Here is an 11626-nt window from a genome sequence, read left to right as displayed (position 1 = left end):
GCACCCCTCACTATAACGCAAAAGACTCGTACACTTTTAATCTCGATCTAGAAATCTTGTTCCAGAGTATCCAGAAATCACCTTTTCTAAGGATAAAATGGTCATTTTGAAAAATAGAGAGGGTGCGTGAAGAAATTCACTGTGTTCTAACATGGAAAGGCCCGAGTACAACGATTTGACCATCTCCCCCAAAAATAGATTATAAACAAGATAGTTTTTTAGTAATTTAGTTTCGTTCAAACATTTGTAATGTTTTTCTAGTTACATCCTTATTGATTAAAGCATTAAATTTTACAGAACAAAAACATTAAATAAGTGTAAAATATAATGGTTAATGTTTTTCAATAGATGCAGTAAGCTAAAACATCTATAGTTTGTAAGGGAAGAAGTATAAATAATATAGAAAAATAAAAGGAATTATAAGTAGTATAAATTGGATGACATACATTGAAATCATGGTTATCTTGTTAAGTCTTTAACCATTGCTTTCAGTTGGTTTCTACCTTGTATTATTACTATGGTCCTATTAGGTGAGGGCAAGTTCAAAATTTCAAAAGCTGTTTGGTACAATGAATATCAGAAGTAGGAACTGTTTGGTGGATGTTTTTCCGGCGATTGATGGTGGTTGTTTCTACCTCCACCAACCCTTCCTAATCAAAATGAAAATGAGGGATTTAAATACAAGGTTTGTAATGCCCATGATACACCGTAAATTTTAAATTTAATTCATTTTCAGCTTTTATCAATTTTAAGTGAGATTACATAATATCATCATAAAAATTTTATACTTATTTATAATATTGCCTATATTTATCTTATTTATAGTGAAAGTGAAATCTTCAACAATAATATAACAAATTATATTTTTTTTCATATTTTAATAATGAACCGTAATAAAAGATAATGTTAAATACTATAATTCTTATTCTAGATGTAAGAATTTATTATGTCTTATTCTTTGATACACTTTAATTTTCAAACATATAATTCTCTTAATCTAACGTGTTAGATTTTCTTTAATTTTTTTTACTTTATTAAATGACGTTTCAATATGTCATTTGAATTAGAATATGAAGTAAACCACTCAAATATCAGTCTAAAATATCATTAGTATATCAACAAAATGTAATACATTTATATTAAAATGATTATATCTATTTATCTTTAAAGTTTAAAAAACAAATTATATTTTAAAAAAAATAAATTCTAATTTCATGTCAAAATTTAAAATTTAAAATCATGTTTAGCTTAAAAAATTATAACATTATTTTTTAATTAAAAACATTAAGGTTAAGTATTTATGAGTATATATGAGATAAGTTTTTACTTTTACTCATATATAAAACTTTTAATATACCTATATTAAAAAAAATATATTGTAGATCGTGGAAGAATCTCTTATAAAAGCATAAGTGAAACAATTTGTTATCTTCCAACTTTTCAAAAGGAAACAAAACATGAGGACGTTGAAAGCAGTCCAAATCACCTTTTTCTCTTTTTCTTCCCCCTAATCACATAAACAGACATGTTTTGAATATGTATGCATGCTGTATATGCATTTTTAATCTGTAAAGTCGGTTTAATAATTAAAAATGTGATGAAAAAAACCTATTTTCTTTCATACAGATTCAATTCATTTGTCATTGTTAAAGTTGATTCCAACATTTACTTTATATTGTTTTCTTGGCTTATATAATAGCATATTTGGAAGACTGGTTTCAAATCTTTTAGAGTAAAGAGAAGTAAAACAAGTAATTTTATCATGTATATTAATAATTGATTTATTTTTACCACGATGTTATAATGGACATTTTTTTTATTCAGACAAGTTTTAAATAACAACTATTTATGAAGATAAAAATAATTACCCACTATAATTATTATTATTTTATTTTAATTTATTAATTAAAAATTATTGGTATTTAAAATAGTTTTAATTATAAATAAAAAATTATAATTATTTTATAAATTAAATTTTAAACTAAATTTTATCATGAAATATTAAAGTTTTGATTATTAAAAGAAATAGTATTTAGATTAGTCTTTAATTGATTAATGACCCATTTGAAAAGGTTTATTTTATATAATTCACCTAAGAATAATTTTAACATTACACTAAAAAAATATTAATCTTCATTAATTCAATCAAATCAATTGCTTATACAAATAAACTTTCTACTTAAGTACATTATCTTTTCGTTAAATCATACTACTTCACTTTTCTTTCACTTCAAATCAATTCTTACTAACGAACTTTGTTCTCTAATTTATTTCTTATTTCTCATTAGTAAGACACAAAATGTTAAAAAAAGAAGAGATTTATAAAGTAAATAAGCATGAGGGTAATAATAAAAATTTATTAGCTAGCTTAAATGATTAAATTAAAAATTATCAAAATATTTTTAGGTATAAAAAAAACTTATTTTTTAGCTAGTTAATTAAAGTAAAAGTAATTGTTCACACCCACTCTTTCTTTAAAACATTTCTGATTCAAAGATTTTATAACTTATTACATCTTATATTATTTTAACTGAGTCACATCATGCCCTATTATTTTTAAGATTTTTTACACAAGTTTTCTTAATGGTAAGACCTTATTAGACCCACACTTTAATAATTTTTTTCTCATTCTAAATTTGCATAATTTTAAAAAATATTTTAGTTATTGTAATTAAATATTTGTTTTTCTTAAAACTCAATAAGTTACATAATACCCAAGTTTTAAATTTAAGATTCGTCCACAGTTATTATCATGACATTTAAATAATATCGTGTTATTGATAAAAAGTCTTTGACAACTATAATCCATTATAATGGCTAATAAATTCAAATTCAATTACACCACCGTTAGCACAAGTAGTACTTTAGAATTAAAAGTGGATATATTTTAATAAACATAGAATTCTACAAAAGTTAATATTAACTCTAACTTTAATAATCATTAATATTAATTTTATTTTATTTAGGCAAAAAAATATATTCATAAATATAAAAATAAGCAAAATTAACTAACTATATTATATTATATTAATATTAAACTATTTAATATAAAAATTGAATCAAACCACTTTATATTTTAATTTTAAAAACCTAAACTTTTTAAAGTTGTACTTCAGTTAACTAATTTTTAACTTAAAACTACCTTGTTGATGAAATGTATAGTAATACATAGGTGCACGAGCAAAAGGTCGAGACATACTGATCTAAACCAAAGATCGAGACAAATCGACCTGAATCGAAGATCGAGATGAATTGGTCTAGGTAAAAGGTCAAGGGGTCAATCCAAACCGAAGATAGTGACAGGTCAGGCTGAGTCAAAGATTGAGACAGATCGAATCAGGCCAAAGGTTGAGATAGATTAAGTCGGGCCACAATCAAAATTTGGCTGAATTTGACTGTGACCAAAATTTGGCCGAATTTAATCGAGTTGGCCTCGCGAAATTTTGCCTAAATTTAACCCATTCAACTTCATTGAAGTTCGACTGAGTCAGTCTTAGCCAAATTTTGGCTGAATTTGATTAATTTGGTCATGACCAGAATTTGATTAATTCAGTCATGACCAGAATTTGGTCAAATTTGGTCAAGTTGAACTTGACTTAAATTTGGTTGAGTTGAACTCTACTGAAATTTGGCCAAATTTGATCAAGTCAGTTATCGCCAAAATTTTGTCGAATTCAGCAAAGTTTGCCCAGAAGATTAAACCAAGTCAATCCTAGTCAAAATTTTACCAAATTTGATTGAGTAGACAACGATCAAAGTTCGATCAAATTTGACCAAGTCGATTTGGCTAAATTATTCTTAATTAGATTTTGTTAGCTTGACTAAAATTTGTCTAAATTATACCAAATCGGCCCCAATGAAAATTCGGCCGAGTCAAACAAATTTAACCATAAATGTTATTTTTTCTTTTTTTTTCAAGGTTTTTATAAAAATTCAGCATAATTTGTTAAACAAAGTAGAATTTAGTGTAGTATAATTTTATAAGACAAAAAATAATTGAGTTTAACTGATATAAACTAAGTATTTTTTTATTCATAACAGTTTTTAACTATTAGTACACTTTATTTTGCGTATTCCTACATTAGTATATCAACTATCAAATAATAATAAAGTATTAAACATCTAAAAATTTTACAAATAAAAAGCAATTAAGATATAAAATTGAGACTTCATTAAGTTTCTTTTCTCTAACTTTTCAATAACCTTTTGTAACATTGTTAACTTAACAAAATCTCTTATATTAAATAAACAAACAATATTTTAATATTTGAAATAAAAAAATATATATTTATAGATGTATTTTTGCTTTGAAACAAACAAATAGAAAAGGTCTTTTTATCTTTAAAAATACCTTTTATATAAATTTATATAACTTTAATTAATTAAAATTAATTATTTTATATTTTACCGAAAATATAATAGAACCAAGAATTATTAATTATATTGTTAGTAATTTGTAAAAAAAATAATTTATTGTTTATAATTGTAGGTTTTGTATAATGAATGAATTAGATCCAATTACGTAGATCGAAAGATCGGTTTTCAGAGAACACCAAACACGTCCCACTTCGAAGGTATATATCAGCGGCTTTCATGCAGCACCTTTTGCTCAACACGTGCGCTTCACTAAGATCCATGTAAACATTTTCATTTTAATAAAAACCATTAACATTATTTCATATATATTACTTAATTAATAAATTAATTAATTAACATCTGGCCATTTTAGTGGCAGATTTAACGTTCAAAGTCTTGTGGCTTTGCTTCTCTTCCCAGTTTTTGTTTTCACTGTGACACTTTGATAGAGGGAAATGTCTTCAAAGTTATCATTAACCTCAATAATTAAAAAGTTGACCCTATGCTTGATTTATATAGATTTCCTATAAATAAAATTAATTTATATTATATAAGTGAAGAAAATCTCACATTTTTTTTAAAAGTTGAGTTATATATAAATTAAATTACTAAAATAATATTATTATATTTATTTGAATCTATTGTGTAATAATATTATATCATTCACAAATATTTATTCCATGTACGAAATGTGCATTTTTCACGCCTGAAAAGTGTGTTAAACATTCATATTGATTAACTATAAAAATAATATGTTATATAAGTGAGATAATATACTCATCTTAAAATCTAATTCATTATTGAATAAATTCTACATAAAATGTTACAACATCATATCCCATACATAAAAGAAAAAATAAATGATTATTAAGGTTGTATTGCTATCAGTTTGTGAGAGAATAGATTATATAGAGTGATGCATGTTACTTTCTGATCATAGCTGTAGCCATGTGAGAAAGCATTTATTTTGTATGATGCAAGTCGCTATATAAAAAAAAGAAGAAGATATATTATAAATAAAGAAGAAAAATAAAAGCCTTCTAAGTTAATTTAATATACAAGCTTTTTGTAATTGGTAAAAGATGTCATTCTTTAGGATACTAGTTACTTTATATGAAAGAAGGGTAAAATTGAATTAAGCTTTATTTGAATAAAAATAATAATGATTGATTAAATTATTTGGATTTATCATAATTTTTTTGACAATATTATATAAAAAAATATATGTCAAAATTTCTTTTTCCAGTTAATTAATATATGACTGGTCCACACTTTCAAAGAGCGGGACCCACACTCACAATGAGAAGCAGGCTTCATCTACAGAGTCTGTATTTTTGTTTTATTTTATTTACTTTTTGTTGTTTTGCATTTCTTATCTTTCTTCACGTCATATCTGTTAACATCAATTTTTTTTGTTACCTTTTTACACTATTCTTACTTGTTTACAGAAAAAGAACAAGTACTGTATTAAAATGCATGTTGTTTTTTGTTCTATTATCTATCTTAGTAACAGTATTCTGAGAATGATGTAAGAAAATGGCCAGCTATAATAGCATTGCTTTTGGAAACAGAACCCTGATTCTCATTTAACAATGATTAGTATGTGTATACATATATTTATATATGTATATATGTGTGTGTATATACTGTATGAAAAGCTCTGATTCTCACATGTAATGAAAAGCTGTATTGGTGGCCAAGTGTTGCATTATCTCAGTTTCTGTGCCTAAAATTGTGGTGCTCTGAGCTGGGGTCCTTGGCCATGATGATGATCAGATCAGTAATAAAAAGTTGTTCCTTCTTTGTATCAACGATTTTGTTTCTTCTCTCCATTTCGGGTTTGTTATCTGCTTTGTCTACTTGTGCTTGATCCCATTTGATTCCAGAAAAGTGGATGAAAAAGAAAAGAGAAGGAAAGAAAATAAAGTTTTGATATAGATAGTCTTATTCTATTCATACATTGGAAATGGAACATTCTATGTACTCTTCTTGAGTTGTTGTGATCATAATAGCTTTATATGAGGAATCAACCATTGTTTTAGCCAATTCATGCTCTTAACTTGGAGTAGTGTCTATTCTCCACATTGTTCAATATTTAATCTGACTTAGAGAGCTTTGTCGATTCAATGTTTGATCATTTGTGCAAGTGAAACTGCATTAAGAATTTTAAGCTGATTTATTTTCTCTCTCTTCCAAATGTGTTTACAGATTTGTTAGTGAAAATCCATGGCCTTGGTTTTGGAATCAACTACGGACAGATAGCCAACAATTTACCTCTTCCATCTCAAGTAGCTGTTCTTATAAAATCTTTGAATGTGAGTAGGATCAAACTGTATGATGCTGATCCAAATGTTTTGGTTGCCTTCTCAGAATCCAATGTGGAATTCGTTATAGGACTTGGAAATGAGTACCTAGAGAACATGACAGACCCTTCTAAAGCTCAAACTTGGATTCAACAGCATGTCCAACCTTACTTCTCACAGACCAAAATCACTTGCATCACTGTGGGAAATGAGGTGTTCAATAGCAATGATACTCAGCTAATGTTGAACCTCCTTCCAGCAATGCAAACTGTGCACGATGCCCTTGTTAATCTTGGACTAGATCAGCAAGTTACTGTCACAACTGCTCATTCCTTCAACATATTATCCAATTCCTACCCTCCTTCATCTGGGGCTTTTAGGGAAGATCTTGCACAATATATACAACCCCTTCTTGATTTTCATGCTCAAATCAACTCACCTTTCCTAATTAATGCATACCCTTTCTTTACATACAAAGACAACCCAGATGTGGTTCCCTTAAACTATGTTCTTTTTCAGCCAAATCAAGGCACGGTTGATCCAAATACCAATTTGCACTATGACAACATGTTATATGCTCAAATTGATGCTGTCTATGCTGCCATCAAACAAATGGGGCATGATAACATTCAAGTGAGGATTTCTGAGACTGGTTGGCCTTCTAATGGTGACCCTGAAGAGGTTGGAGCTACTCCACAGAATGCAGAACTGTACAATAGTAACTTGCTCAAGAGAATAGAGCAGAAACAAGGCACTCCTGCAAAACCATCTGTTCCTATTGATATTTATGTCTTTGCACTTTTTAATGAGGATTTGAAACCCGGTCCAGCTTCAGAGAGAAACTATGGCCTTTACTATCCTAATGGTACTCCAGTTTACAACATTGGATTGAAGGGTTATCTTCCACAAATGCCTATGGCAGCTAAATCCAATGTAAGTATACACATGATGGAACTTTAACTCACTACCGAAAATTTTCATCTATTTTTTTTTAATATCTGGCTGGTAGATTATATATTTTGATTGAATAGTTCTAATGTATCTCCATCTTTTTAATCTGCAGATTTTGTCAGTCAATTTTTTTGTATGCATAGTTGTAAGCTTCATCTTAGCTTTGGAGCTTTCAAGATGGTGATCAGAAGAGAAGTCTCATAAGAAAACAGAGGAATTTCCATACGTCATATCTTGTCATACAAAGCTATTAAGGTGAGAAAAATTTAATTTTTCATGTATTTTTCTTTTCCATTTGAATAATTTTCCTTGTATTTTATTTTCAAGGTAATTGGTACTGTTTCAGTATTTGTGGGATACATGAATACTGAAACTAAAAGTGAGTTAAAATGATATAAACATACAATGCAAGTATAGGGCTTTTGATTTTTTTTTTCTCAAACCTTATACGTCATATGCTAGATATGAAGATTGCTACTGAACATTTCATGGATTCATTCATTTATTCTAACATGTCAACAAATTAAAAATGCCAGAAGAAGGAAAAAAATATGGTTGTGAGAAAATTTAGTCCAAGGCTTCAAAGGAAAATTTATGTTGATGTCTTCACTTTCTAGTTACGTACAAATTAGAACAAAATAATTTAATGGAAAAGTTTTGGAACATTATTATAGAAAGGTTCTGTCAAAATATCAATTAAAGTAGAACTTGTCAAATGCTATCAAATTCATACATGTCACAAGTGGACTCTTGTGCCGACCTTAACCACCCCAAGAAAACCTTCATCACTCTTTGAATATTAAAATAAGATAATGAGTCTCCATCTTCCTTATCTCCCACTTGCAATCATGCATATGAATTTTTCTGTGAATGAAATTCTTCTTGTCTTCAGCTGAACAAAAGTCCAAATCAGATGCATCAGATTAAAAAGAAAAGCCCTCAGAACCTGTTGTTAGAATTTCAAACCCCACAAGTTTTACCCATGGCTCTGATTTGTTAGTCTTATCTCTCATATATCTCCCTTTTGTTCTAATAATTTCCATAGTTTTTTTCTTAATCATACCTACCATTTTTTCCCATGCCATGCACCTCTTTTCAATGATTGATGAATCAGATCTAAACCATTTAGTTCACTTAGTATGAAACAAACAGTGAATGTGGAAGAGTGTGGTTTCAGAGTGAGAAAAAGTCTATATTTTCAATATTTCAGATGCAGGATGTAGTGATATGTTAACTGACCAAAGATTAAAATATATATTCTTGAAAAAGAGTTTAGACTAATGAAAAATACCTAACCGACTTGAAGTGGGAATAAACATTAAAAGGGTTAATTTTGCCTATATCTACTGGTGAAGTCATGTTCATGCTCATGTGTTGTGTCAATTGTTTCAATGTCAAAAGACAGTGTTGGACAATTATGTGCTTCAGTATCAGATATGACTAAACAACTAAAAGCATTTTAGTGCTAAAATTTTCCATCAAGGAACCTGATCAAGAATTATTCTTGTTACTTTTCTGGACAAAAACCATGAGGAATATTTCACAACACTAGCTGCTAATAGCTTTTGGACATGAACATGACATGTTTCTGTCCCTAAAGTGAATTGTTGCATGCATTTGTTATAGCCTTATTGCTCCAAACCTGATAAGATAATTGACAGGTAAAAAAAAAGCATCCACTGGAAAATTTCCAGCTCAAACACTGATTCCATGTGTACCAGAACTTTCTGGTGCATTAACAAGACCTATGTTTTCTGATATAGTATTATTGATAACAAAAAAAAATGTTGCACCATGTTTCAAACAAAAAGTGAAAATAAAAAATCTGTGTACCTTTCAAGCATTATAAGTCTGAGAGATTTTCAAAACTGTGCTTGAATATTGTTAAAGCATTATGCTTTTTCTTTTTCCTCTTCAGATTCTTTACTGCGTTGAATATTAATCTCTAAGTCAAATTATTTGGTTACATGTTATTAGTTTTTACTGCAGGGAGAAGGAAACTAAATCATCTCAACTTTCTTTTCATTTGTCCAAGGAAAGGGAAGATACATCATTGTTAAAATCATTCATACACTTTTATCAAAAACCAAAATAAATCTCAGAAATTGGAGGTGTAAAAAAGAGTATAGTGATTTTTGTAACAACTATTAGTTTATTTGTTAATTTTCAGAAAATAAGAGACTATAATGTATATTGGATCCATTGAATAAAATATTGGATTTTGGTAGCCATTTAAACCAACAAGTTAACCCCCAACACACACAAAGAAAAACTAATTTTTTTGTTATCAATGATCACCAAAAACAGCTCCTTCTTTTGTTTCAACTAATCTGGACACAGCCTGTTAGAAAAAAAAATCTTTTAACCAATTAACTCAGTAAAAGTTTTTTTCATTTAATTAGTAGCATTCAATTTTAGTTATTTGTATTAATTTTCTAAAATTGATGTTAAAGTTATTGAGACTTAGTATCTTGTACATTCTTATAATTAATTATTTTTTTATTAGAAGTGATAATTTAATTTTACCAATCACTTTGCATATATTTATAGAAGACGAGAGTATATTTAAATTGTTTTTAATCTCAACCTAATAATGTGATATTATTGAGTGTACTGTCTTGAATCAAAATCTAAGAAAAAAATATGATTTTTCTTTGGAGTCACTTTTCCATTTGTCAAGTGAGAAGCAATGAAACAATTATTAATATTTGAAACTTTATTTTCGTTTCCGCATACATCACCAATAGAGTCAATTATCATATTCAAAATATTAGTGTGATTTTTTTTTTCTTAAAAGACGCTTTGGATAAATAAAAATATATGTATTTAATTCTACTTTATTTTGACCAGAAGTTATGAATATTTCTATCATATCACTATAATATGATAAAATTTAATAAAAAGTTATAAACATCTTTTATGCTTTTACAATTTTAATAATATTTTTAACTAATTTTATTATACTAACAATTTTTTAATTGTATTTTTATTTTTTATCATTGCAACCACTTTTAAACATTATTGTCTTTATTTTATTTTTATTAAAACTTTTGATATCCTTAATAATTTATTTGAAAATAAGAATTTTTAATAATAAAGTTATTATTATTTTAATTAATGTATTTTATTTTAAATATTACATTATTTAATGCTATTAATTTCAGTAATAAAAAAGTCTTCAATTTAATCTTTCAGAATTCAATTTATAGTCATTCAGAAAGAAAGATGTGCCCACACTAATACTAAAAACATGTGCACTTATATTTGAAATATGTTATTTTAATATAATACTTTCTCCTTTCACCAGTGATTCCAGTAACAACAACGGCGAATCGAAAATGGGAGAAGGGAGGAGCGAAGGAGAGAAGACAAACACTCTTAAAAAACTTTGAAGAACAAATGAGAGAAGGGAAGAGTGAAAAGAGAAACCTAAATTACATTTGAAACCCAAAACACCTTTCTCCTTTCTACTGGACAAAAAAAAAATTAATTCAAAAGTTATATTATAATGGGCACTTAGAATGATAGTTTAGAGAGTAAAAAAGTTACAAAAACTTAATAATCAACATATCATTTTCCTTAAAACCTTACAATAATAATAAAAATATTTATAAATATTTTGTCCTGATACACTATCTCTTAACTTTTTTTTTTGTTTTCTCACGCAATATTTATTTTTATTTATTTAGTTAAATATTGAATATGTTAAAAGTTTATGCTTTTAAGACATTTAAAGTAATATATATATATATATATATATATATATATATATATATATATATATATATTCTGTTATTAATAAAATTCATAATTATTTACTAATGAAAACATATATACTATTTATATTTATTTGTGTTTATTTTTTTATGATAATAAAAAAGAATAAATATTATTGTTATTATTATAATTATAAAATTAAATATAAATAATTTTTATAATTATATTGCAAATAATTAAATTTTAAAAAATAGTAAAATAAAAAATGACGATTAAATTTAAAATTAGTAAAATAATTA

At 26.8% G+C, this 11626-nt stretch overlaps 1 protein-coding gene across 3 annotated transcripts; it reads left to right on the top strand.

The window, feature by feature from the left end:
* The first annotated feature begins 5894 nt into the window (after positions 1–5894).
* Positions 5895–9894, top strand: LOC108339779 (glucan endo-1,3-beta-glucosidase 14). Of its 3 annotated transcripts, none has more exons than XM_052877535.1 (4): positions 5895–6146; positions 6565–7592; positions 7723–7865; positions 9600–9891. In XM_052877535.1, the coding sequence occupies exons 1-3, from the start codon at positions 6119–6121 to the stop codon at positions 7792–7794; spliced, it is 1128 nt and encodes a 375-aa protein (XP_052733495.1). In that variant the 5' UTR covers positions 5895–6118; the 3' UTR covers positions 7795–7865; positions 9600–9891. The 3 variants fall into 3 exon arrangements, with proteins under 3 accessions (XP_052733495.1, XP_017432474.1, XP_017432475.1); XM_017576985.2 differs by having other exon boundaries at positions 5896–6194; positions 9588–9894; XM_017576986.2 differs by having other exon boundaries at positions 5896–6194; positions 9600–9890.
* The last annotated feature ends 1732 nt before the right edge of the window (positions 9895–11626 follow it).

This window comes from Vigna angularis, chromosome 5 (genome assembly GCF_016808095.1).
Source record: "Vigna angularis cultivar LongXiaoDou No.4 chromosome 5, ASM1680809v1, whole genome shotgun sequence".
Taxonomy (NCBI): Eukaryota; Viridiplantae; Streptophyta; class Magnoliopsida; order Fabales; family Fabaceae; genus Vigna; species Vigna angularis.
This window is presented reverse-complemented; position numbering and strand designations above follow the sequence as displayed.

Bases quoted from the DNA above. Each gene is read 5' to 3' on its own strand.
- LOC108339779 (XM_017576985.2), top strand. From the start codon at position 6,119: ATGATGATGATCAGATCAGTAATAAAAAGTTGTTCCTTCTTTGTATCA. The intron at 6,195-6,564 runs GTTTGTTATCTG...ATGTGTTTACAG, and splicing joins GTTTCTTCTCTCCATTTCGG to ATTTGTTAGTGAAAATCCAT. The intron at 7,593-7,722 runs GTAAGTATACAC...TTTAATCTGCAG, and splicing joins CTATGGCAGCTAAATCCAAT to ATTTTGTCAGTCAATTTTTT.